Source organism: Accipiter gentilis, chromosome 10, assembly GCF_929443795.1.
Source record: "Accipiter gentilis chromosome 10, bAccGen1.1, whole genome shotgun sequence".
Classification (NCBI taxonomy): domain Eukaryota; kingdom Metazoa; phylum Chordata; class Aves; order Accipitriformes; family Accipitridae; genus Astur; species Astur gentilis.
In genome coordinates this window covers 34,068,063-34,090,236 of record NC_064889.1, presented here as the reverse complement: position 1 = coordinate 34,090,236, position 22,174 = coordinate 34,068,063, and the positions used below count along the sequence as shown (strand labels likewise).

The 22,174-nt window shown below is 48.1% G+C and overlaps 1 protein-coding gene across 1 annotated transcript; it reads right to left on the bottom strand.

Annotated features, from left to right (window-relative positions):
* Nucleotides 1-1,410: 1,410 nt before the first annotated feature.
* Nucleotides 1,411-7,324, bottom strand: WFIKKN2 (WAP, follistatin/kazal, immunoglobulin, kunitz and netrin domain containing 2). Its single transcript, XM_049812928.1, has 2 exons — nucleotides 6,686-7,324; nucleotides 1,411-4,452 (listed from the first exon to the last, which is right to left on the bottom strand). The coding sequence occupies exons 1-2, from the start codon at nucleotides 6,884-6,886 to the stop codon at nucleotides 2,941-2,943; spliced, it is 1,713 nt and encodes a 570-aa protein (XP_049668885.1). The 5' UTR covers nucleotides 6,887-7,324; the 3' UTR covers nucleotides 1,411-2,940.
* Between the last annotated feature and the right edge of the window lie 14,850 nt (nucleotides 7,325-22,174).

Below are 22,174 nucleotides of genomic sequence, written 5' to 3'. Positions count from 1 at the left end.
TGCTGGCACCGAGCTGGTCCCGGCTGGCACGGCTGCGTGGCACCACAGGAGCCGAACGGATCAACCCGATCCGTAGCAGAGTAGGGAGCGCGTCCCCGTGCGGGACCGGTGAGGGACGGCAGCTGGGTTTGATGCTCACCCTCGTGCCGAGGGTGCGTCTACCCGGCACAGAGCCGTCCCGCAGACACCGCGGGGCTTGGAAGCAACCTGGCTCCGTGGGTTTGGGCAGGAGCTATGCGAGCGTGGCCGTACTGTCTGGGAGCTGGGCTGGCCTGTCTGGTGTCCCCTTGCGTTGTACCAAGTTGGAAAACTGACCCAAAATGTCCCTGGGATCCCCCGCGCAAGCAAGCCCTCGCACAGCAGGACTGCATGCCTGAAGGGGGCCGGGAGACACGCTGCGCCTTGCGCAACCCTGGGTCGCAGCGCAGCAGCTCCCTTGCAGGCTTACTTCGCTTAAGTGCAGGCTTAATTCCCAGGGGTTTAACAGAGTAGAAGTTAAGACTGCGTTTTAGGCCCCAGGCTTAAGCACTGTAATGTGCTAGCTGGAAAAGCAATGAATCGTGTGCTTTTTGCTCTCAGCTACGTTTGCATCCCAGCTCTTCTGGAACAACCGGGTACATGTCTCCCGAGTCACTCCAACACTCCCACACTTGCAAAATCCTTTAGCTTTTGGAAAAAAAAAAGTGCCATATAAAGCCAGTCTTTATTAAACCTTCATCCTCTGATGCCTCTGTGTTAGAAAGTACGGCAAGAACATGCCACTTCCTACGGCTTGCTTGAAAAATGATAGATGAGCCATCAAAACAAGTGACACTTGCTACAGCCAGGGATGATCTGGCAGAGGTGCTAACCGCTTCAGAGGGCAGCGGAGCCGGCATCTCCCAGCTCCAGAAAATGGTCTTCACAAGAACGTGCACCAACGTTATAGCCCTTTAATTGGAGTTCTTCTCATTTACACTTAGGAAAGGTGCAACGATAAACCAAGCAGTTATTTTCTTGGTCAGCAAGTCTGAAGCAGGCTCCTCTCCCTCCCACCCAGCTTTTTCTGAAATTACACAAATAACTGGAGATTTAGATCCATTCCTGTTGCCGGAGCATTTTGGACGTAACCCAAGCCCAGACCACTTGGAGAGGAGCCCAGTTCTCCATCACGCTGTGGTCGCTGCCCGTGTCCGGTGCAGGGCATGGAAAGCCTTCACAGAAACCACAGCTGGCCCCACATTCAACGCCGTTACGCTCACCGTTAGTTTTCCTCCCTGCAACAGCAGAATATCCAACGTGTGCAGGCTCCGGGGGGAGGTTTAGAGCCTTGCACGTCATGCTGAAGCCCAGCATCTGCCTATTTAATCTCCTTCCCCCATCCCTTACCATACCCAGCCCCAAGACACACGTGCAGAAGCAGACGCGTGCCCGCCGTCCTGCCGCCCACCCCGCAGCAAGCCCGTCAGATGGCACCACGGAGTAGCGCTCGCTGCACCTTCCTTCCTCTCGCCCAAACGTGTCTTGACACCGGTCCAGCCTTCAGCTGGCCTTTTGTGCAAGGCAGAAAGCTCTGGGCACCGCCGTAGTAACTCGCCGAACCCACCAAAGAAAGAGCAATGATAAGGCTCGCCGTGCCACGCTCGCCCCTCTTCCCTGCAATGACAGTCCTTAGCGGAGGCAGGATTTTTCCAGGATCAGCCTTTTCTTTATTTAAGGATTTGTGCATAGGCAAATGTTACATTTTTGGACACACAAATGTTAAAATGATCAATCCTATGTGTCTGCACGCGCTCACACCCACAGCCCGTGCTGTCTTAGGGTATTTATTCATATGCGTATATACATTGGCCTGGTGGAAAATGTTTTCCGTGGTTCGCAAGAATGCTGTAAAAGGGTCAAATTGATAAATGCCTTTAAAGAGTGCCCGCTCTGCATGTCTGTGTCTGTGCAGTTTGGTTTCAACAGCTCTGTGTCCGTGTGATACAGTCTGCAGACTGTGTATTGCACTTTTCTATTTTGAATTTTGTCCTGACTCCTCTTACTTTACTCTCTCACCTATAAAAGCAGGATTTCTAATGAAAATAAGCAATACATTGCTGCATATGCTCAGGTGTAAAGGATTTTCAAAAGCCAGACAGCTGGCAGCACGCTGCCATCCTTCTGCCTTGGACTTTTTGTGATAGACGATATATTGATTAAAACAGAAACAGGGAAGTGCAATGGAATGAGGGTGTTTGCTGACCTTGTCCTGATGACAGAAAAGTCATTTCAGGGTGAGACCGTGCCTTGAGCTTCTACAGGGACCTGTTGTCCTGGGCGTAGGACGAAGGGAGTTTTTTCTCCAGTAAGGATTGCAAGATAGGTAGTAGTTGCCATTTAAAAACGAGGTACAATCCAGAGAAAACTGCTAGGAAAATTTCAATTAAAAGAAGCAAATTCATAATGCATAGATTGGTTAAATGTGCACAACTGTAAATACAGACAATAATTTACAGGCTTTCCTCTTAAAATATTAGTGCTGCTATGAGGAGACAAGAGTGTGACTTACTTATAATGACTTACCATAACATTTCCATACTGTAAATGAGACAGATTAAGTTGACATTATATATTACTTAGCTGTGTACCAATTAGATAAACAAATGCTATGAATTCCATCATTTATGATGGAAGCTACATAAAAATTGTATAATTACTGCAGTGAGTCATCTAGTTAAATGGCACTCCTATATGGACGAATTGATTTCAATGCAAGATTAATAGCCTTTTGCTGCTGTTTTACGTGCTTGCCAAAGAACATGCTACATTGTTGCTAAGCATCATTAATGGATTAAAATAAGGGTTCTGCATAATTCCTACGGTGTATCTTCAAACAGCTTGTTTAGTTTGCGCACTAGCCTAGCGCTTGTTAGCCCTACATAGCACACGGGTCTGGAAGGCTGACACGTGTGAAGGAGGTTAATGCAATCCTAGGAACTCTTTCAAAAGCTCACAGGTTTTCTTGTGGATGACTTCGCGGAGTTTCCGCACGCGCCGGATGCTGGAGGTCCCCACAAAGCTGTCTGGCTGTAGGACAGCCATGCCATTGTGGACATCTCCCATGATGATGAGCTGGCCATCCACTGTGGTCATGTTGGGACATGGGCAGCTCCAGTCCATGTTCAAAAGCGTGATTTCTAGTGGTTCCTTCCCCAGGAATTTTAATCCCATTTTTTCATCTTTGAGAATCTCCTCCACTGTCACCAGGGCATGTCCCGAGTCTTGGTCTTCCGTCAGCTCTGTTATACGGCCCAGGATAACAAAGTCGCTTTTGCAGAAGCTTGTCACCAGCTTCTGGCGTGGTTTGCAAGCTTTGCAGTGCGTGTTCTTCGGGAAAGGGCACATCTCTTCGCAGGCTTCCCGGCTCTCAAAGTTGTTCTCGTTGCCTCCGCACCCACCGTAAATGAAGGACTGGCACTGCTTCGTCAAGCTGTTATAGGCCCATCTGGGCTCATAGGCCTTGCAGTGACCTTGGAGGGCTGGCAGGTTGCAAATGTTGATTGGGCCATTCATGCACGTTAGCATACAGTTCTCGTAGGTCTCAAAGTGGTTGAGGTTGCTGTTGCAGTTCCCATAGATGAAAGTAAAGCAGTTGTTTTTCTTTGCATCATAGTACCACCTGGTCTGCTCTTCCCCACAGTCTTCGCTGTCCGGTTGCTTCAGGCACTCATCGGTTGGAAAATGTGTTTTGTTTTGGGAAGCTTCTTTGGATGTGGGTTCTCCTTTGATGACTGACAAAGGGAAATCAGCCCTGAGAAGGCCACCGCTGTTTTTGGCGGTGCAGGTGTAGATGCCTGCGTCCTGGAGCTGGGTGTTGTAGATGACCAGCTGGGCGATGTTGGTGACCACGACATTCCCTCTGACGTGATTCGGCTTCATGATGACTTTGTCCTTCCCGTCGACCTGCTTTTCCCACGTGATTTCTGGCTTGGGTCTCCCTGTAACGTCACAGAGGAAGCTGACGGTCTCTCCCACGTAGACTGACTGATGGATGGGGTTGTTCACTAGAGCAGGCGGCAAGATGTCAACGACCGTTGTCTCGGAATAGGCAGTAGTAGGGCGAGCTGTTGTTTCTGGTGGGATAGGGCTGGTGTTTGGCCAGGTCAGATGGTACCTACAGGTGACTACATTCAGTGTAATGCCTTTGATGCAAGCTTCTGCATCCATGTAGCACTTGTTGTAGTAGGTGAGCCCGTCGGAGGCACAGGTGAAGCTCGGCTCCTTCTCACACCTGTCCTTGCACTTGCAGACGGGTTGCCCGTCCCAGATGTCGCACTCGGAGCCTTGCTGGATGCACATGAAACGGTCGCAGGTTGCCTCTTTGGGCATTCCCACCGGCCCCTTTTTCCCCTTGACGTCCATGTACCGAGCCGCCACGCAACTCTTCGTTCCGCAGACATTGGGGCAGCACTTCTCAAAGGTCTCACACTCCTGCGGGGAAAGAAAATGACCTGATCACTACTGGGGACAGAGTAAAGCCCTTTTTAGAGACCCAGCAAGCAGAGCACCCAGAACCTTTCGAGATGTTAGCTCAGGGGACCTGGTCTGACACAGATATCTGTGGTCTGAAACTCAGTGTCCCCACCGGCAATGAGTAGAAACATCCCCCCCCAGTATCTCCCGAGAGGTGTCTAAACACCCTGGGGTTTGTGAAGTGCTTCAAGAGAAGAGTCTCGAGAAGGAAAATGTATTTCTGTTTCTTAAACACTAACCTCATCATAAGTCTTTCCTAGAGTCACATGGACTGCTTGACTACTGAACCAACAACCCCCCTTCTGCACTCCCCGAAATGCCTGAGGACAAGCCCTGAGAAACCAGAGCGGATGGAAAGTCTTATCATATGGCTGTAGGCAGTAATCCTTCTTATTTTCCACAGAAGTATGTAAAGTATTATTTGAATTCCCTGAGACTAACAGCCTACTCTTGGAGGTGAAACTGCCAAGGATTTGTAATTGTTCACATTGTAGAGGAAATAATAGAATATCTCAAAAGTAAGGAAATTCTTGCTCCAAAAATAATTTTTCTATGGTATTTAGAAAAACAAACCCAAAACAGCTCATTATGGCTTCTCTGTCCTATTTTAGTCCTATTTTCAAATGCAGCATTGCTCTTCTAGTGATTTATTACACCCCGTCTCAGCTACAGTCAGCTCTAAATTGCAGTTAATTTTAGCAGAATTTTCATCTTCTGTGCAGAAAAGGTATTTGATATGTGTGATCACAGCTGCTGTGTTGTTATGGATTACTTTAAGGGACCATGAGCGCTGCTACCATGTACACAACAGGGCACACTACCACTGTGTGTTAAACCTCTGCAACCCCCCCCCGAAATCCAATGGCTTTCTCCGTAAGTGAGAACAAAATGTTTTTTAAGCTACCAAACTAAATGGCTTCCCCTGAGTCCAGTATCCTTTCCTTATTGGGGAAAAGATGACCTAATAACATAACTCTTTCCCCATTTCCAGCAGCACATTACTAGGTTTCAGAAGCAGTTAGAAACCAGAACGGGTAATGTTTTCGGCTGAGGTTAAGGAGCGTGGCTTTAGCAAAGTTGGTGACAGAGTCCTTGGCTGCTTGCAGACCACTCACTCCATGCGAGGTCCCGGGACTCTGTGCTGCCACAAAGCAAAAGTGAGTATTTTTAGCCAGTGGCTTCTGGCTTTCAGTTTTTGACCAGTACGTTATTCAAACAACGTCCTCTGCTGCTGCAGCTGGGGTTTTGCAAGTGTTTTAATATTCATTGCTGCACCTGGTAGTTGAAATAAAGGGGGCTTATTTGGGAATGGCAAAAGTAAACCCAGCACCTTCATTCATAACACATGGGACCCATCTGAGCAAATCTCTTTGTTTACTTGATGGCCAGCCTTTTTCTTTATCTGCTCCCCCCCCCCCCCCACTGCTCCTTTTAGCACTGCAGAAACAACCTGGCTACAGAACATAAACCCAATGACTTATTTTTCAGCACGGGACATGTTGCTGTCAGCCTGGTTTGGGCTGCAGGAGCTTTGCTGTTGGACATGATGTAAGAGGCAGGACGAGCAGGTATTTTCAGATGCCAGCTTGAGCTGGCAGTGCTGACAGGTTGAAAAATGAATTTTAGGGTTGTAAGCTAAGCACATTTTGAGCTGGGAGCATCACAGAGAACATCTGCCTGGTCATTTTAACCATGCCCCTGTTTTGCACTCCAAGCACGCTTTGTGTTTCAAGTGCAGCAAAGGCTGATGATTTACGTGTTAAATCAAACCATTTCATACAGGATTCCTCCCAGGAATATAAAGCATTGATGATGGCCACCACCACCAAAGCGCGTGGTGACACTGCTAAAATACTGCGGCTTGGCCCCAGGGCATGCCGAGTTCTGGAGTATCAAATTCGGACGTTTCTTTTGACAAGAAAGCAAGGGAAATGATCAAAGAGAGCGAGTGCTGTACCCACATCGACATAAGTGACAGCTGCCACACACCTCCCCACTTAACTGGTAACTCATCGCACCTTTTCTATTTTATATAGGTCACGGGTCAATTAAATACGTGCGCTGCCTGCACCAAGTCCCGCACAGCGCCGGCGCCTTTCTATCTGGAGCAGAAGCAGACTGCGGTGCAAACAAGCCCACCGACAAACCCCGTCGCCCGCCACGCAGAGAGAGAAAACCGTGCATCACTCACCAGATCAGCTTCGCACTCTCTCTTGCAAGTGCTCTGCGCGTCGACCCACAGGTTGGGGTTCATGTCATTGGGGCATATCCCAGCGTGGGAATACCGGATTGGAGGTAGAGCTCTCCCTTTCAGAGAGACCTCCAGAAGCAAGAGGACACTGCTCTTCCCCAGCAAGATCCACATCCACCGAGTGAACAGCACCACCAACATCTCAGAACTTCTCCAGGGCAATGGCAGTGACCAAGCTGGAGGTAGTTCTTGTTTGCTCGGGGTTGCTTTTTTTTTTTGGTAAGCCTTAAATTTTCGAGGAACCCAAATGCACCTGACTTTGGTAAAAACTTCAGCAAGCTCCTTTGCTGCCTCTGTTGATAGTGCAGTTTGGTCTGGACCTCATTGGATTCAAGGTCCTAGGAAGTTACCCCCTTAATTTAAGAGAAATGCTAATAGTCTGAGCAGAGTTAGCTCTATTTATACCCTGCCTCTGTTAACAAGTCAGAAAAAGTAAACTTGATTTCTTTGACAGGCACACGCTTCCTATGTCCTGGTGGCAGTCAGACAGATTTGTTGCAAGAAAAAAAAGCTGGAAAGAGTTCAAAAGGCTGGAACTGGCACGGTGGGACCCCTGCATGTTTCTGAATGCAGGGAGGCCTTCTTAACCCCTTTAGACCTAAAGTACTTCCCTATGCTAAGAATGGCATTTACTTCTGAAAGAGTACTTGTCTAAATAACACGGACCCGCAGTCAGGGGATTTCCCCACGGCAAGGGGCTACACAATCACTTGCTAAAAGGAACAAGTAATAGGATTGAAGCAATTAAAGCTAGAATATCATATTTTAACAAAGGAAGTAGAGAAGAAATAACTTGTTTAAACTCCGGATCGACAAAGCAGTATGTCTTCGTAACTTCTCCCGGGACTCCTCCGGGCTTTTTCCTCCTCTTTGGTGGGGAGATTTCCAGGATGCTGGTTTTAATGCTGCCCTCCAACCCCACCAGCAAGATGTTAAAAGTGTCCCTGAATTCCTCCACATTTCCTGACAGCCAGATCCCATTGTACAGTGCATTGCCGACCCCTTTAACAGCGACAACAAAAAAATAGTAGAAGTTCAACTCTATGGAAACCTGCATAAAGGAATGTACAGCATTTTTGCATTGGGGGGCGGGGGGGAAATCCACTCAAGCTGAGTTCCTGGTTCCCTGATTATTACAGCAAGGGGCTGATCCTGCTCGTGCTGAACGTGTGCCAAAATCCAGAGATGAGTAGCAGGAGTCAGAGTCGCTCAGCACCTTCCAGGATTAGAGCCTTTGGGCTGAGTTCTGGGCTAGCTTGGATGGACCCTGCACGGTACTAAGAGCCTCCTGGGAGGACCAGGTAAGTTTGCATCCCACGTCGGGGTTCAGCAGGGCCGGACCAGCGGCGCGCTGTGCTTTGGGAGGAGGGAAGGTCGTGCATCTGTCCTGCGCCCAGCGCTAAGCGCTGCAAAGCCGACAGACCCGGGCGCAATCAACCCTTGATTTAGTAAGGTTTTGCCATTGGGTTTCTTAAACCAGGGTTGCTTTTCATGGCAGAGTTTGGGCCTAACTGAATCCCTGAGTGATGAAGGCTGCCAACCAGTACAACCAGCAGTGAACTGGGCCACCGTGCAGGCGGTGCCCCAGGCCGTGGGGCTCCTGCTCCTCCCCTGGGGCAGGCAGCAGAGCACAGTGACCTGCTGGTGCTTCCCGAGGATCGTCTCCGAAAGGAAGGGAGAGCAACCCGAAGCCGATCTGCCCTCGGCTGTGGCATTTCTGTGGCAACCCAGGCTTATAAAAGAGGCTGTAGCAGTTTTGATTTGTGTGACCGCATTAACGATATGCACAGTATTTGAATTTCATATGACGTGCGGAGAGAAGTTGTCCAAATTAGCTATTTATAAGGAGCGAAGTCAACCGCCAGGCAGCAGTTTGCAGTTGATTTATTCTCTCTGAAACTTTAGAAACCTGCATGACACTTGTACAAAGTGCGGCTGTGCGCAAAATGTTTTATTCAATACTTGTTTACAAAGACAAACGCAGCACCCTGTGATGCCTAAAAAAGCCAACCAAAAATGACACATTCCCAAGAGGTACTTAAAATTCTTACAGCTCTATTAACAACAAAATCACATGTATTAGTGGTTCTGTTGACTAAACAAAGACACTTTATATTGTAAAACTGACTACAGATAAGCTTTGAAACCAGCTGTATGTGGGTCTTGAAGAGTGCGAGTATCCCGGGCGCTGGAGGAGCTGCTGTGATGACCCCAACAGACGCTGTACGTGCAGGGAATTTGCCCTTGGTTCATGGCATTGCCACTGTGTATCCATGGTTGTCATTTTTCCCTGCCATCTTGAGTCTTTTGGGGCTGTTTTACTCCGTTACCTGCTGGGCCAGAGGTGGGGAGCTGGCGGGTCCACAGTGTTCTTGTAGCCTCCATCTCCTCTCCTGGTGCCAGAAAGCCACCTCCTTGCAAGCCTTGGCCACGTTGAGTGAGACCCACCAGTGTGGACCCACCCTAGGTGGAACTCCCTTCCAAGGAGGAAAAAACAACATTATCTTTTTTTCCCCCCCCTCCCAGACCAAGGATCTCTTGCCCAGAGGCACATTTCAGCTGCAGGGGAGCAGAGTGGGGTTCTGAAGAATCAGTCACTGGTTTGCATCAGACAGACAGAACCGTATTCCGCTTTGCCACGTCCTCCTCCATCCAGAGGGATAGTCTCCAGGGACAGGTAAGTCCCACCGCACCTTTCTGCTTTTGGCTCCCAAATATCATGTCCGGTGCGTGATGGCCAGGATGGTGGAGCTCAAGAGGTGACAGGTTAATGAGCGCAGCTGAAGGAGCGCACGGGACATGCAACTCAGCTGATTTAATTGTGTCCCTACTGCAGGTTTGTGGGGTCATTCAAGGAAAGGCCATCTGAATGGCTGGATTTGATGTATTCTCATCCCAAATGTTGGGCCAGAGCTTGGCAGAGCGGAGAGGGCCAAGGACATCCCATAGGAACTTGGGAAAAAGGGCAAAGCAATTATCATGAACGACAATGATGGTTTTGTTGGGTCACTGTACTATCATTATAAATGAGGCACAGAAAGCCTGTGTCAACTGAGAAATCACGCTTTCAGCAAAACTTTTGCATAGGAAGCCTCTTAGGGAATCAAATCCTGGCCTAATCCAATGGAAACGGGACAGATGCCGTGCCCCTCCGACTCCCACTGCTCCAGGAACAGGGAGTGCTCAGCCCCATGAAGGATCAGTCCCTTGGCCACTTGAACACAGCCGGGAGAGAGAGGAAAACAGGGCCATAAATCTCCCTGTGAATGCGGGCAGGCAGCTCCTGAGGTCAGAGGAGGCAGTGAGGACTCTGAATAACCCTTGACAGCTGCCCCGTCCCTGCCAGAACATCCCAGACATGCTGTTACCCAACCTGAGGAGCACATCCAGGAGGGGACACCACTATGCAGGCTGCCCCGGGTTGGCTTGGGGACAGCGGGGACCCTGGTTGTCCCAGCATGGACAGCCAAGCTCTGCCTAATGCACTCAGTATCTCCTGGGTTTCACTGAGGGCTGTTTTCTCACCTGGTTTAAATTAGTTTAACTCCAGTGACCTCAATGGATCTGACTGGGTACTCCAGAACACTACCAGCTAACACCAGCTGTGAATCAGGGTCTTTGTCAAGGTCCCTGGGCAATTTTTTTCTGTTCTTTCCTGTTTAGAAAGCACTGTGCATTTTTTTCTTTAATATCAGAAAGAAAATAATCCTTATTCTCCAATTGTATGAACAAATCTTTATGTATGCTGAATTTACGGCTTATCTTGTCTCATCCCTGTCAAATACTGATGTGATAAAGCTCTTCCCAAATGAGTTCAAGCCTTAGAAGAAACCCCACTACTCCCCCCAGATGCCCCTTTCTGATCAAGGTGTTGATCTGAGTCTGTTGGGTGGGGAGCTGGGACAAGCTTTCTCTTGATCTCAGATGGACAAACCTGAGCCCCGATGGCACAAAGCAACATCCCGGATCTGCTCCCAGCAGTGGGGACGTGCGGTCTCTGACCAGCCTGTGCTCCACAGACATCCATCTGACACTACACCACGGTCCTGAAAAGCCCTCCTAGGACGCCCAGGGTACTGGTAAGGGCTGTTGATCTAGAATTGGCTTAACTGCTGCTGTGTTTTTGTAAATGAGAACTTCTTTGCCCTTTTTCTTCCTCTTGCTGAGCTCCTATGGGACGTCCCTGCCCTTCTGTGCTGCGTCAAATGTTGACCCAGTGTTTGGTGTGACCCCTTCTAATCGAGGAGGGAAACAGGATCCTCTGATGTGCAGGAAAGTATAATTGTGTTGGGTTTTTTTCTTAAACCACTTCTAAAGGAACAGCAAACTGTTGGTCGTATTCATCAGTCAAAACGAGCAATCCTCATCTGGAGTTACTCCGTGGATGGCAGATTGATTTGCTGGTTTTAGTGTGGAAGGGCTCTTGGCAGGAACTGTCACCTTGCGATGTTAAACCTCCATCTCCCATTGATCTCTGCCTCGGCAAAGGGGCCCTTCCAGATTCGGCCTCTCGTGCTGTCTGGGCCTGCCGCCACTCGCAGCCAGTTTTGCCAACACAAACACAAACCACCCCCTCTCCAGGCACGGCTGTGATTCATCGCTGCCGGGTGGTAGCTCGCTGGTTGTGGCATCGAGAGCCCTAACGAACACGAGGGGTCCCGGCTGGGGGGGGCACTCGTCTCTGCTGGGGGTGCAAGGGATGCCCGCAGCACCCACCGCCAGCAGAGGCAAGCCCGGGGGTTGCAGTTGGACCTGCGTGCCTCTGCTGGACACCTTCTGCCTTTAAGCTTAGCTTAAAGCAAAGACCCTGGCCCTTGAGGCCTCCCTCCTCCTCCACGCAGGGCAGCCGGGCACCGCAGGACCTGGTGCTAACTCCCTGGGGACCCTGATCATGCAGGCAGCCCCAAGGACACGCTTTTCTTCAGCCCCACCATCATCATTTGCGCTCCTTAGGTGGCTTCTTGTCGATGCACAGATGAAAATGTAATGCCTGAACAGAAAAGTACTTTAAAAAAAACCACCTCTGTCTCATTTAGAAAGTAACGATGTTCCAGTCTGTATGTAAAGCTTACTGCACTTAAAGCTGATAGCCAGACGTTTGAGAGTGTCACTGCCAGATCCCTTTTGGAGCACGGCTGCCAACCGCTTGCCTCAAGCAGTAACGTTGCTTGAAAACCCACACAGAAATCCAGATAATGCCTCGGGACCTCAGCTTTAGCTTGGTTTGGACTGCAAAGGGCCAAATCTTCCCCTTCGAGCGATGCCCCGCTCCCATGAACCTTGGCAGGACCTGCTCGGGGGATGGCCAGGAAACCCAGCTTGGATGCCTTTCCACATCCCTTAGAAGAGCGCATGTCTCACGTCGGCCATGAGGTTGGCCAAGGGAGCAGGATTTTCGGCACCATGTGATGCACCTCCGAACATTAAAGCAAAGGCAAATGCTGCCGTGCTGACCACATGCTTTGGAAGCACATGCATACGAGCAGGGGCAGATTTGGGCTGAAGGTATGCAACGGTAATGGGATGCCTGGGTCCTATTTTGGGGGCTGTTCATACACATAATTAGCAGCGGGAGCATATTTCAGTTTCCCCCTAGTTGTCAGGGTTCCCTGTAAGCACCCATAACTCACAAGTGCTGTTTTTTACTTCTGAAATAACCCATCTGAGCAGATAACAGCATGTACGGACAGGCTCAGGGAACTGGGGGCATATTTAGAGCAGCGATTGCTCACCGAAATGAGCCGCTCTTTATGTGCATTCTGCCTCACGCGCAGATGCTCAGTAAGCAGAAGTTAATGTAGTTAGACAAAAGGGCTCAGTTTGGGGGGGGGGAAATCAGTAACGTCAGGGAGTTTATTACAGGGTTATGGGCCACCTGCTAGAACTTAGCATTAGGCCTGCGTTACGTTGTGTTTCGGTGAGAGCTGATGGCATTGCACTCAGACGAGGCTAGCGCCAGAATTATTATTTTATGCCTTGGCAGATGGCTTCTGCTCAGGGGTTTTATCTTTGAGTGCAGACATACGACTAATCATCATTTGCTTTCTCTTTCTCTGCTAATGTAAGCTGGGCAGGAAGCAATTGCCAGTTTGATGATGGTTCATTATTGCTAGGTTTATGCTGTCTGAAACAGCACAGCAAGAGGCAAAAAGGGTACAAAGGAAGATAATCAACCAGTTATCAGTGAGATATGGGGAAAAGCTGGACTCAGAGGCTTGTCTTTCACTGGCCCGTCTCTTTCTATCTCTCTTTCAGAGGCAAAGCCTTAGGTATCCCATAGATAATTCGGGGAGGCCATGGAGTTGGTATCTTTGGATTGTCAAGATTGCAAAGGTCAAATGTTGGGAATTATTTCACCCTGCCTTAGAGCAGGAGGGTCTAAGTCCCTTCCCAAAGTCCCTTCCAGCCCTCTTCTCTGTCACCCTCAATGTGGAGCGAGGCCTGCTCCATCAGTTAAGCTTTGAATTAGGGAAATCTGAGATCCCTAATGCAACCTGGAAAGCCAAGAAACAGAAATCACACCTTCAGTGCCATCATTGCAGGGCCAGCACTTTTCACGTTAGGCCCTCTCAGTTACCTACTTGCGTGGTGTACAGGCTGGACAAGGGTACTGTCACCTGCTGAAAAGGGTGACATCCGTACCACACAAACGCACGGCTGCAGCAGAGGGGCTTGCAGACCTCGCTTTGCTGCAAGTTTTAGTAACTAGTGGTTGGTTTCATGGCTAGCGTCAGTAACAGCACTTTAGGAAACTCTGGCACCAAATCCACGGTGTGCAAATGGAAATGTTCCCGTGTCTTGCAGCACTGCTGTGGCTGTATAAGCCATAGCATGAAAACCGCGGAGTTGAACTGGTACATTTGTTGTTGTTGTTTATGATTTTCAGTTTTTTCTGCTTGGTTCCAGCTCGATTTGAATGAAAGCTGAGAATAAGTGTGAGGTGTGGGCCTCGCGCATGCTCAGGCCGAGTGCTCAGCACATCTTTCACCAAAGCTGGTGGTGTTTCTCTGGGAACGTGGGTTAATTTAGTTCCACACGTAGGAGGCTAATGAATATTATTAAACCCATTGCACAGATTCACTTCAGTCTGCAAATGACCCTAATTTAACCTCCCTTATTTACTTTTAGGAATTTAAAGCTGGGAGGAAATCACTTGCTGAGTGTCACACAGCAACAGCCATGAAAGGCCGGAGTCCCGAGACCCCGCTTCCAACCCCACAGGCACCATTTGCTTGTCAAAAAGCTAATTCAATATAGAAAGGTCACGTTGCTTTTGTTTGTGATGTGATTCCACTAATATAAACTGTAAAGTTTTAATCTCCTGTGCTAATTTAATTTACCCCCTCCCCCAGCTGTCATCTTTCTTCCTTGAAAACCCAGAGTTTCTCCTGGTTTGGCCCGTAAACCTTAATTCCCTGTGACTTCAGTGTGAAGGTGCCATCTCACCATCGCTCTGAGCCGATCCTTTTAGGAAGTTTATGAACCTTTCAGTGGATGAGGTCTGAGCTGCGAGTTTGTAAGGTGAGATAAAACTGCTGCAGATTTGCCTGGTTTTGTGCTTCGTTGTGAGACTTTACCAAACCACTGAATGTGTCGAAGTTTGGAAGCCCTCGCTGTGGCTGGGAGCCTCTCCAGGAGATGCAGAGCACTCCCAGCAACTGGGCTTTTCATCAGGCAATGAGCATTGGCTTCTCCAGACAACCTGGAAGTCCCAAGGCTCCTCCGAGGGTTTGGTATCCAAAACTTCGCTATAAACAATAATTAATTTTCACAAAATGGAACTATTTCCATTTCTGCAAATATCATGAAATCCTTTTAGCGTCAATTCTGTCTTCTTGGAATTTAAATCTAAATTAGGACAAAATTCTTTTTAACTGAAGAGTTATTGCCTTCATGTGGCTTTGCTGGCTGTTAGCGGTCCTGGCGGTCGCACAGCCTATCCTCTAACCATGCTCAGAGCGTGACCTCTGCCAGAAGCAGACCCCTACCTGGTATGTCGGGCACATTAACAGTCTTCCCAAGAGGCGAACTATTTTATTTTCAGTTTGCCCCGTGTACTATTTTACCCCCAGATGCAAGACATCGTACACTCGGCATTCCTTGACCCAGATGACTGCCGTCAGAAACAGTAATCTCTTTTGGGCCACTGACACCATTACTTGAAATGCCCAAAGAAATCTAAATGCAGATCTGGTATAAACAGGGTGCTCCTCTCCCAGCATTCAGCAGATCTGAACACAAGCTAGAGGTGCAAGTGATGTCTGCAGAGCAGTGACCATCTGCTTCCATTGTTCTTTAGAGTAGCAAGCCAATCCTGCCCGCCCTGGCAATGGGATGTTTGTCTGCATTTAATTCCTTTTTTTTCATTGTCGCTCTTTCTGATTTTACCTAATTCAACATACATTTTTATCCTGATCTTTTATTATTTGCAGCGTGAAGAGTCCACCTGCAGCCTACATCGTAGCAGGGTTCACTGAAATGCAGCACTTTCTTTTCCATGGCAGTTTTGAAGATAACCAGTCCTCGATTGCCTGATGTGATGGTGGCCGGCAGAGCAATTGTAGGTAATGCTTAAGAGATTCATGTGGTTTAATCGTTATAATTTTCCTGTGCCTCTAGGGCTTGCACGTTGGGCTCACTGCGTTATCTAACCAATTGCTAGGATTGTGTTTTAATGATAGACGCAGCAGGCTGCCTTTGAGCAGGGAGGTACAAAGGAATCGGAGCATCATTAGAGGCGAGCGTTTCAAACACGCTCTGTAATGGCCTGATTTTTTCTTCGATTGAAGTCGATGGTAAATATTCTGCTGACTTCAAAGGGGAGCGGGGTGAGGTTACAGCCAAACACTCTTGGAAATCCCACCCAGTGCTTGATTTTTCTTGACCTGAAGGCCAGTTCAGTCAGCTCTGCTTCCACAAAGGAGCTTTCAGGAGTCCTGTAAAAGCCGCCGGAGTGATTTTAGCCCTGGGTTCACATGGTAGCAGCATGTGAATTGTGGCAAATCTAGAGGACGATTCAGCCCTCCCAGGTTCTGATTTCTCTTCTGCAGATGTCTGGCTGGCATTGCTCCTGCTCTTTCCTCATTGACTGTGGGGAAGTTTAGGGCAATGGGATTCCTAATTAGGTACTCCAGTTCGGTGGGGTGAACTCCTGCAGTGAGACAGGAGGATTTGGGGTACCCTCACAAAAACTTTGGCTTTGCTGTGCGTCAGCCATGAGAACAAGCTGGCCTGTGTGCCTGGAAAATCTTTACATCATCTCTGCAACCCATGGCATGAGCTGTGACTTTGTCTCTTCCCATCACAGAGAAAATGGTCTTGAATTAATTTTTCTTTTGTGCTTCTTATTTTGTAATTTTACACATTTTTCTTTTGTGTTTCTGTAACACCGTAGTTACGAAGCTCTACGCAGGGTGGAAAATCAGACTTTTCCATACATTTCCAAACATTTCCATAAACTAGTTTCCTTTTAAAATCAATTAGATTTGTCAATATGGAATTGTTATCTACATGGGACCCGTTCCTGCCTCTGACACTGACTTAATCTGTGAGCCTAGACCACTTACTCCCTCTGCGCCACAGCTTCCACCTCTCTGAAGGGCACTATAAAGCTCACAAGTGGGTCAAGTGACATCAGTTTGTCTTTTAAATCCCTACTTCTTACCATTGCCACAGAAGTGATATGTGAGTGTGAGGTGTGATTTGCTGCAACCCCAAAACTGTCTGAAAAAAACGACAAATGCAAAAAATTGTATCTACAGCCATTTGTTTGCACGTCTTAAGCTGCAGCTTAAGCACAACCTTTTCTAGCTCACACACACATACTTTTTTTTTTTTTTTTAAACTTTGCCATGCCTAGAAACCTAATACTGTTACTGTTTCAGAACATATACTTGGTTTGTACTTTCTCAGCAACTTCTCGATTTCTTTGAGGAATCTGGTGTACCACTGGCCATAGAAAACCAGGTTAGTGCACAGTAGAGGCTTTCATGGCCACTAATCTTGATGACAAAATTATTCGAACAAACACTTCTTGTGTCACCAATATATATTATGTAAAACCTTGTGACTTTGATTATGTGTCTATAATACAGATTAGTCTGTTTGGGTGTTTGGTGCTGACCTCCAATAAGCTCCTAAAGTATTAGCAAGAATTTGCAAGTGACAGGCAGGCAGAGGTGCTGTTCTGCCTAATCCCATTCTCAAAACTCTGACTACATATGTCTGAACAGTTTCTGTTGCTTTCCTTAAGGCACCGGGTTATTTCTTTCTCTGCCTCCTCCCAACAGCCTTTGTCCTTCTCTCCACTGCATTGATGTATCACAAATGTTGGAAGATTTAGCTAACCTTATGGATTAGTGCCAGGAAGACAGCGAGAACAAATTTAGAATAGGAGGCAGAGAATGTACCAGCTGGGAGGTGATGCTGTCAATCTCCATGGAGACCTTTTTAGTTACAGCTTTGCTAATTACTCTGTTGAATTGTATAGCGTCTGGTTGAAAGCCCACCCAAGTCAATGGAGAGTTTCTAATTGACTGGCCATGTCTCAGGACCATGAAGAGTGCACAGGGCATAGCCCCTAAGTGTAACCAGTTATGATTTGCATTTGTGGCTTTCTCCTTGATGGCCAAAACACAACCTAAGGAGAATCCAGACACCTTGATCTGGTCTCCTGCATGGTGCCAGCTTCTTCTAAAGAAAAAAGCCCTGCAGAAACAAATGTAGACCTTGTTTTAGCATGAAAATTTTTTTCTTAGGCATGCAAGTGAACCATCTCCATCATCTTGTTAACAGCCTGTGCACTTTCCACAGGAGTCAGCTCCCGTGGGAGATGAACTGGGACGAGATCCACAGACGCCTTTTGGCTCTGAACACCTAGATAGGACATGGCCCTACGCATGCGTCGGGCAACTACATACATTTGCCCTATGTCCCCACGGTGATCCCGTTTCGTGGCTTGGGAGAGCAAAGTGAGGGATGACAGACACAGGCAGAGAGGAATGCAGCCAGATACCTGGAGAAAAAACAAAGGCGGCCCCTTGTCTGCTCAGTTTTCTGGGTTAGGACATCTCTTAGCTCAGAGGGGACTGGGCTCACGCCTGGGGACCCTACCCACCACTGCAACACAAACAACAACAACCCTCAGCAGCAGAAGTTTGGATCCATGGCACTGCAGCTCAGGCTTGTCATTACTTCAAGCCAAACTGGCTTTAAACACTAATCCGCTGAACAATTTCCAGTTGTTATCAAAATCTATTGGACTTCTTAATCACGAGCTGATGTACCACCCCCCTCAGGTTCCAGTTTCCTGACTTGTTTGTTCAGAAATTATTTATTTGTCCTACAAATAGGAACAATGTTATATTAATGAAAAGAATCAGCTGCGCACCATGCCTGATTTCTAAAGGGATTTGACTGCCTGAGCAGATCCTTCCCCTGCAGATAACCATTCCCCCAAATATCAATGCCATTTTCCAACCCCTCCCATCAAATTTAACTCCATGCTGCAGGCATGTACATCCGTGTGCATGTCTATGTGCTCACACCTGCTGAAAAACCTCTTTCTTAGGCACTCAGGTTCCCCTCAAGCCCCTGTGGGATGCTCAGCAGGGCTGAAAATCCATGGGATAGCTGGTTGTACTGTGATTCAGGGAAGCTCCAGGTGGCTAAAACATGTCCTAAATCCCAGCCCTCTGTACCACTACCAGTGTTGCAGTTCCTGCCTGGTAATCACCAGGTGATGGTGAAAAGAGCCATGATTTAAAGTCAAAAGAAAGATGATCGGTGAGTTCCCTGCAACTTTGCAATTCACTTGGAAGGATTTATCTCTCTCATCAAGAATAGAGAAGCTAAAGGTAGGGCCCCAGCCACCCTGCCCCAGGTGCTCATCTTGCCTGACACTAGACAGCTGGAAATTACTGGGTTCACAGCTCGTTACCTTTGGCTCCTTTGACAGCAGGTAGAACACAATAGGCATCTCCAGAGGATGATTAGTCTGCACTATTCTTAGACACCTGCCCCAGGATGAGATGAATCAGCTTCTGTGCTGCATGTTTCTTCCCAGGGGCATGAAGCGAGCGTTTGGGTGACGCAGGCTCAGACCTGATAATGTGGAGCTTCGAATTTAAGCTAATTCACCTACAAACTCTCACGCAGGGACTTCCATGGGGTCAACACAAAAACTGGTATACTATAAACTGCTTCTCCCATGTGACTTTGATTCCACCTCTGAAATTGTCTTCTCTGCATTCAAACACTTATTGAAAAGCCCAAAGTAAGCAGTATAGATTAGTTTAAATCTAGGTGAATATTGGGCTTGACTTTTAATTCATTCCATCTTTATTCTCCACCAGTCCTGCCATTTCCCTGAGCCTTAATGCCATAACGGCTTTAAATCTTTCTCTGTGTGTGCATGCACATTAAATATAAAGTTTAAGGTTTCCAAATATCCCTAAATCTTATTTCTAATACTCTTACACAAGTGCAGGGTTGGTTGAAATTGCCAGAAACATTATTGTGGTGGGCTGGGTGGGGACTGGGTGTTTCAAGTAAAATTGTACAGCTGTATCACTGTGTAACTGGGAATTAAGCCTTTAAAACAATGTTTAATAATCATTTTAAATTACTGAGAACTTGGTTAAAGGAGTTGGGCAATGAAACCTGAAATGCAAAGGGAGTGAAAAACTTCCTAAGCCTTAAAAAAAACAGCAGCAAAGAGCAAACAGACAGACCATGGTTTCTCCAAAAAAGGAGAAAAGAACCAATCCAGAGGGTCAGTCACAGTCGGAAGCTTGCAAAAAGACAGATATTAAAACTAAACCAATAAAATCTGGAAAACTTGCTCTGAGGACAAAGAATGGCCCAACTCTTCCTTGTGGTTACCCCAAGCAGCAGCAGGATGTCCAAGCATGTAACAGCTAAGCGCTGGCTCTGCACTGCCAGGCATGCCCCAGCGTTCCCAGCGATGCCTTCAGGCTGTCAGGGCTGTGCCCAAGGCTGGTTGGTATCCTTCCCCCTTGGGTGGTGAACGCACAGGGAGCACTGAGCACCTGTAAATCACAAAGAAAACAAATATCACTTATCTGGGCTACACACACACACACACACACACACACTCTCGTTGTGGCTCAGAGCTCAGCATGTTCCTGCTGAAGGCCCAAGGACATTTAGCAGGCACATTTGGGAGGCAAAGTGACTGCTCACTTTTGCGCAGCCGAGCCATGAGCACGCAGCACTGGGTGCGATTCCCAGCCGCTTCCAAAGGCGATGGCCAGCCCTCTGCCGGCATCTGCCTCTCTGCATCCGGACCTACGCAGCCCCCGCTGCTCTCGGTAGGGAGATGTACGCACGTGTGCCCCGCACAGGTACAGGCATCGTGTGGGCTTGCCAAGTATGGGCACAAACCCAGCTGCCATATGGGAAAGGGGAGGGAAGGATCAGGGAAAGAACATGGTTTTGGCTTTGCTCGGTTTTGGTGTGTGCAAACGCTAGTGCCGATAAGCAGGGAGGGTGCAACGCGTGCGAGGGAGTCTGAGGCTCCACGCGCGAGGCACGAGCAGGAAGGCTCATGGCAGCAGCGGAGTTTCGAATCAAGTGAACTCGCTGCTAATCCTCTTCTACACAGTCCTTCTTGCAGGAGGAAATCTTATGACTCCAGGGAGAAGTACGTTGTGTAACTAAGCAATGGTGAACCCGAGTTGCATTTAACAGGGCTTGGCACAAGCACGACAGTGTAGGATACTCATCCCAAGAGAGCGTGAGAGAGACCGTCTCAGTGCATCGCCCGCTGGCTTCGAGTCCTTAAAAGCCCTGGTGTGGCCTTGGGAGAGGAGCTGAAGGGGGGGGGGGGGGGGGGGGGGAGAAAAAAAAGTCCCACAAGCCTAAAGAAATCAGCTCACTGCACAGGGCTTCCCTGTGCTTGTTGTTGAAACATTGCATAATGTCCCTTCGCACTGCACAGAGCTTTGAAATCCGCAGGCTCAAAGCTGTATGGAGGCACTATGGATGTGCCGAGACAAATTTAAAGGCACTTTACAATTACAGCAAGAAGCACAAAGCCACACTGCGGGCTCCTCTTGCTGTTCCACCGTGACATCTAGTGGCACTGTGCAGTTTTACTGATGAACTAGGGTCTGTGTTTCTGGTTTTAGGCCTACTTCTGCACTTGTCTCCTGGATAGCTTTTCCCCATCGGTCTGAGAGATGTCACATAGGACTTTGGAAAAGGCTATTTTGCCACTTTTTATCCTATTGGATTTTTCCAGATTTAACAAGTTGGGACGTAAAGCTTTCACATTATGTGAAAAAGCGTTCTGCTTCCTTGAACGTATTACCAGGTCTCCACATTTGTGTGCCTTGTCTTTGTTTTACCAACTTTATGCCACAGGTGCTGAAAACAGACAAAAGAGATCATGGGCTAAAAAGCGTGATCATTTTGGACAGCAAGTTAAAAAGATCTAGGTCACAGCAGCATCCAGTTGAAGGCTGGTCTTCCAGGTCTCTGAGGTTTGAATTTGCAGTTGTCGCCGCATAAATCTTGTTTGCAAACCATCTTCTAAATCAAATTTTTTCTCATACAGTTGGTCGTGTCTCTTGGTATGAGCTGGGCAAACGTTTTGCTCAGCCTCTTGCAGTCTGTTTCATGAGACCAACAGCATGTGATCTGGTGTTAAAAAATTGCCACTGAGTCACTGTGTAACCTTTGTCATGCTAGTTAAAAATGTCACCACTGTTTGTGCGTGTCCCTCCTGAGTTCACAACGGCGGTTTGCAGGGATGCTGGGCTCTCACTTAAGAGAAACAGAAAGGTCTGGCCCGTGGGCTTCAGCCTCTCCCCACTGATTAAAAGGAGGATGATTGTCCCTCTTTTTCTGTGTTTTGAAGCTTCATTTATATTGATAGATATTCAGGAACTGTTTGGACTGTACATGCTGCAGGCATAATCTTCACATAATTGCCACAACTGCCACAGCAGGAACACAGTCCAAAGCGACTGCAACTCAAGTCCTAAATTAAACAGTAGGTTAAAAATAATGTCACTAATAAGAAAAGTGAGCAATAAAAGAGAGGCAATGGAAAAAAAAAAAAACAACAGCTTAGTGCAAGTTTCTGATTGGTGGCAGACACTGATGCCAAAATAGAAAAAGAGCTCCCCAACACATGCCACAGTGATTTAATTAAGACCCAGAGAGGCAAGGGCTGGGAATTAGGGGTGCCAGGGCTGGGGGTGCCCGGGGAACCCCGGGCAGGTTTCGCTGCCGGCCCACAGCGTTGGAACCCGTCCTCATGGCACCTGCCCGGCCCCTGCCCGTGGCGGCCTTGAGGCTTCAAGGCCGGAGCCAGGCTGCGGCGGCTCAGACAGTTAAAAAGCGGGCAAAGCCGGCTTGACGTGCCTTTGCCGGACAGGCAATTTTGAAAAGCGGCTTCTTCCT